This window comes from Nannobrachium achirus (assembly GCF_963921795.1).
Source record: "Nannobrachium achirus genome assembly, chromosome: 7".
Taxonomy (NCBI): Eukaryota; Metazoa; Chordata; class Actinopteri; order Myctophiformes; family Myctophidae; genus Nannobrachium; species Nannobrachium achirus.
Genome location: NC_137816.1, coordinates 12,347,698 through 12,352,906, shown reverse-complemented (window position 1 = coordinate 12,352,906; position 5,209 = coordinate 12,347,698). Strand labels below are relative to the sequence as shown.

Genomic DNA, 5,209 nt, shown 5'->3' with positions numbered 1-5,209 from the left:
GGGGGCGGGGCATGATTTGGAAATGCGTTTGGGTGTGGTTTGCATAAATTATGCTAATGAGGCTGTTAAGTGGCCTTTCCCAGCGCGTAAAAAATGCAGACGACCGTATGTAAATGAAGGGGAGGAGCTTAGACGACATATGCAAATTGGGGGCGGGGCATGGTTTGGAAATGCGTGTGGGCGTGGTGCGCATACATTATGCTCGCATACATTATGCTAATGAGGGCGTTAAGGTAGGTTTCCCAGCGCGTAAAAAATGCAGATGACCGCATGTAAATGAAGGGGAGGAGCTTAGTTGACGTATGCAAATTGGGGGCGGTGCATGATTTGGAAATGCGTGTGGGTGTGGTTCGCATAAATTATGCTAATGAGGCTGTTAAGTGGCCTTTCCCAGCGCGTAAAAAATGCAGACGACCGTATGTAAATGAAGGGGAGGAGCGTAGACGACATATGCAAATTGGGGGCGGGGCATGGTTTGGAAATGCGTGTGGGCGTGGTGCGCATACATTATGCTCGCATACATTATGCTAATGAGGGCGTTAAGGTTTCTAGGCTCTCAGTCAGACTCAGATGCGGCCCCGGGCACAGAGGAGTACCCCTCTGTCACCGGAGATGCCAACATGGACTCAGACGAGGATGCTGACTACATGCCTGTGGATAAATCCTCTGCTATGGGAGGAGGCAGCCACCGTTCTTCCTCCAGGAGGAGCAATGATCCTCCCCCTGCACCACTGATGGACCCCTACCCGCAACCCCCTCACCCGGACGTTTGCATGGTGGATCCCGACTCCCTGGCCAACGACCTCACGCGGGCACCAGAGGGTCCCATGAAGAAAGAGCCCAAAACCAAAGGCTTGAAGAAGGCCTCGGGTAAAGCCAAATCAGGGTCCCCAGCTCGACGCAGGCGCTCTCCCATGCCACTCAGACAGACGGCGTCCCCACGCAGTGCTTCGCTGAAGAGGAAGGATGCAGACAAGAGCTCCAGGATGTCTCGTCTGTCAGATGGACAAGGTTCCAAAGAGGATGACCTCTCCAGGTCAAGCTACAACCCCAGCAGAGGACTGACTAATGGTGTGAAGACCAGCGCTGGTAAGGATAACGTACAGTTCTATACATTTAATATGAAGACATGAAAAATAATTGAAAACAATTATTCAAATTTGAAATGTAAACATTTTCTGAACTACTTCACTGCTTATACAGGATGGGGTTTGGTGACTATGGCCTCTTCTCTCCTCCGTCTCCCCTATAGGCTCTCAGAAGTCTGGCTCAACAACTCCCTCTGGTCTTCCCATCTACGTGGACTTGGCCTACATACCCAACCACTGCAGTGCCAAGAATGTGGACCAGGAGTTTTTCAAACGCGTTCGTTCTGCATACTACGTGGTGAGTGGGAACGACACAGGGAGCGCTGAACCCAGCCGAGCAGTCCTGGATGCCTTGCTGGAAGGCAAGGCTCAGTGGGGGTCAAACTTGCAGGTAACAGTTCCCCATCCTTTTTGGCATGTTAATTGTATTGTGCTCTGATGTGTACTACTGTATGTACTGTATGTTTTGAACAGGCATCTGTTTTGTGAAGCCATTTCTAGTTTTAGCCCATTCTGATCTATATAAATTCTCTTATATTCTCAAATCTTTTCACTTTTCAAGCCATGTTCAATAGTAAGACCCAAAAGCAGAGGAGGCCATGGGGCAGGAGTTGATGAACACAAACTTTAATTAAATTAGGAAGACAAAATACACAGATACAGGAAGACAATAGACAAGATAACACTAGACAGACACAGCGATCAGAAATAACAGGAAAGAATAGAGCAGGCTTACGAAAATTCAATATAAGTCCTGAAGTCGGACAACTGGACTTTTATACTCAAAAGGGCAAACAGAACAAAGATGAACACAATGGACAATTAACACATGTGGGTCTGATTAATACGCTGGGTAACACACTGGGTAGGGATGGGAATCGAGAACCGGTTCTTCTTGAGAACCGGTTCCTGGTGGATCGATTCATTGGAATCGTTAGCTAAAGTCCTTAACGATTTCACTATCGATGCCTGCATGCGCAAGGAAGGACATCACACACGCAACACGCTTCATTGTTTTGTAACTTAGAACGCAGCCAACATGTCGTCTAAGCAGAGCGTTCTAAAGTCTGGCTGGATTTCACGAGAATGTGCATATTAATGTCAGACTGTCATTGGCTGCACCGGTGTGCTGTGCTAGTTTTGATCATGACTGGGGCGTCAGCTTGTGTAGATCTGCTATTTTCACTACTTCTTAAACGTTGTTTTCTAATTTATGGAATTTATAGACTTCTTTTTTTTTGTTTTTTGTTTTGAAATAATAATAATGAATAACAAAATATAGGAAACCAAAAATTAAGGGACCCATATAAATGTGTCTGCGACCCACAAATGGGTCCCGACCCAGTGCATGGGAACCACTGAACCAGTGGGTTAATGCAGTGGTTCTCAACCTTTTCAGGCCACGACCCCAAAAACAATCATATTTTAACTGGGGACACCCCCACCCTGACGAGCACTAAGAGTTGAGGCATTACACTTTGTATAACACGGTTCTATTGTGAAAATAGCAGATCTACATGCTCACAAGGCGTTGTGATCATCGACTATTTTCACAATTTCTGCCTCTAATATTTGACAATTTAGAAATGTAGATACCCTCTATACCAGTGTTTCTCAACCTTTTTTCTGCATGGGCACACCTTTCATGTCCCAAGAATCTATGGGCACACCAACATAATACGGGGGTGTAAATATCGTCACTGTCGGGAAGAAATGTCCAAGTTTCAAATGTGTACGTTTCTTCGCAAAGTAAAGCCCTGCTTCATCATACAAGGCTGTCGCACAACAGTAGTGAAAACAGCAGATCTACAAGCACACAACGCCTCACACCGCGAGGCGTTGTGTGCTGTTTTCACTAGTTTAAATCATTTTTAAAATGATAAATACAATACTGGCTTTCAAGCTGTTTCAAGGGGCACACTTGATTGACCCTTCTCAGGGGCACACCAAAGGTCCCCAGGCACAGTGGTTGAGAAACACTGGACTCTATACACTTAAACTTTATGTTGGTTTGTTTAAGTCGCACATCAAGTTAATCCCTTTGCCATCTCCTTCCTCAGGTAACGTTGATCCCCACCCATGACACGGAGGTGACCCGTGAGTGGTACCAGCAGACCCACGAGAAGCAGCAAGAGCTGAACATCATGGTGCTGGCCTCCAGCAGCACCGTGGTCATGCAGGACGAATCCTTCCCCGCCTGCAAGATAGAGTTCTAAAAGAGTAGACTTCTCACACCCTTCACTATGACAGGACGTCCAGCATCCCTGCTGTAGATCTGTTTTTAACCCATTTAGGCCTAGAATTATTGAATGCTTTAACCAGTGAAAAATAGCAGATATACAAGCTCACAGCGCGGCACCGAGTGCCGCGCTGCGAGATTGTAGATCTGCTATTTTTGAAAAAGTCATGAAAATGTGGGCAAATCATATGTATTTTCAAAGCGAACGTTTGTAACTCAAATTTTGCTTCTGGGTGGTCCCTGGAACTAGACATTTTGAGATGGGGGTCCGTGGCCAAATACATATCAGTTTGAGGGTCCTTCACATGAAAAAGTTTGAGAACCACTGACATAGTAGTCTCTCAAGAACAGACTAACTGAGCTCCAGTTAAGTGAAAAGGAACTTTTCATTGACGATGGCTGGCCAGATTGCTGACATAGAAACATACTGTAGGTTTAAAAAAAAACCTTAGAAGGATTCAAAAGACACTTATAGAATCGGGTCAAAATTCTAATTTTCACGATTTTTCAAAAATAGCAGATCTACAAGCTCGCAGCGCGGCACTCGGTGCCGCGCTGTGAGCTTGTATATCTGCTGTTTTTCAATAGTTAAAGCATGAAATAATGATACACAATAATGTGTACCCGTTCTGAATGGGTTTTAATTGCTCTTTTCTATAGCCTGATACGCAGGTCTGTCTCTGCTTTGGTTTCCGACTCGGGTCAGTGTGTTAGGCCTAAAGCTGAGACAGATCTGGCTAGCAGTCTACTCTCAATGTTTTCTAGATTTTTATTTTATATTCACAGAACAGCCACTGGCTTGTCTTGGCTATCACAACCATTTGTATTACAATGGTGCTTTTCTGATCACTTCAGTATGGGATTATTACTCTATCCTGGGAGAATGTTTATGTTCTATAAAACATTGTTTCTAAAAACCCTTTAGTAGAATAATCTCTGTATCTTTCGGCCAACACTCTGGCTCTGTCTACTGTTTTCTGAGGTGGCGTCAGTCAAAAAAAAAGGTGTAAACAAAGCTTCTGGTATACTCTAAATAGCCTAAATTAAAAGCACAAATTTGCCCTGTTTTTACTTTAAAGCCAACAACGTAGTTTTCCTCTATTGCCTATATGACACAATTTGAAGCCTATATGATACAATTTGATCAAATTAAGGGATATGCTATTGATTAAGTTATGATCATCAGCTAAATATGGTGATTCAGACCGATGCTTCATTTATGTTGTAGGATGATGTTAATTGAGGGAAATAGCAGATCTGTTTTGTTAGAAGCTTGTTTTTTTTCTCAGTAAGTAACACCTCATAATGACAAAGTATAAACCTAAACCAGACTTTACTCAGACCTTCCCTTATCTCTGTACACCAGTCTTCTAAAACACTGCTAGTCCTGTTGTTGAACTTTGTGCCTACTACTACTGACGTACTGATATAGATGATGTTCCAAGTAGATTCCGATGTATCTTTCAGTATCTTTTTAATATATTCGCTGTCGGGTAGGGTAGATCATATTCAAAAACTTCTATCCATTTGTAAAAATCAATTTCGTTGTCCGCCCTGTTTCTGTAGTCTTGGCTGTATTCTTTCAATATAGTTACTGCAGGGGACTTATGTGGTGAAGGATAGAACACAGGTTTGCAATAAAGATTTAAGGGGAAGACAACAAACAACTGATTATAACTGCTCATATTGTTACACATAGAACACCTCGTACGTAGTACACTATCTACAACTGGTGCACCATAGACTGGTTGTGAGCCATATTGTTACACATAGAACACCTCGTACGTAGTACACTATCTACAACTGGTGCACCATAGACTGGTTGTGAGCCGTTACAAGACAGGCCTTTTATTGGTTATTGTGTGTATGTAAACTTCGTATA

The 5,209-nt window shown here is 43.6% G+C and overlaps 1 protein-coding gene across 1 annotated transcript; it reads left to right on the top strand.

Moving 5' to 3' along the window:
• Window positions 1–524: 524 nt before the first annotated feature.
• Window positions 525–3,304, top strand: LOC308288584 (microtubule-associated protein 1A-like; the record flags this gene model as incomplete). The annotated part of the gene is made up of 3 exons (XM_080730055.1): window positions 525–1,089; window positions 1,253–1,479; window positions 3,149–3,304. The coding sequence occupies 3 exons, from the start codon at window positions 525–527 to the stop codon at window positions 3,302–3,304; spliced, it is 948 nt and encodes a 315-aa protein (XP_080586181.1).
• Window positions 3,305–5,209: the final 1,905 nt, after the last annotated feature.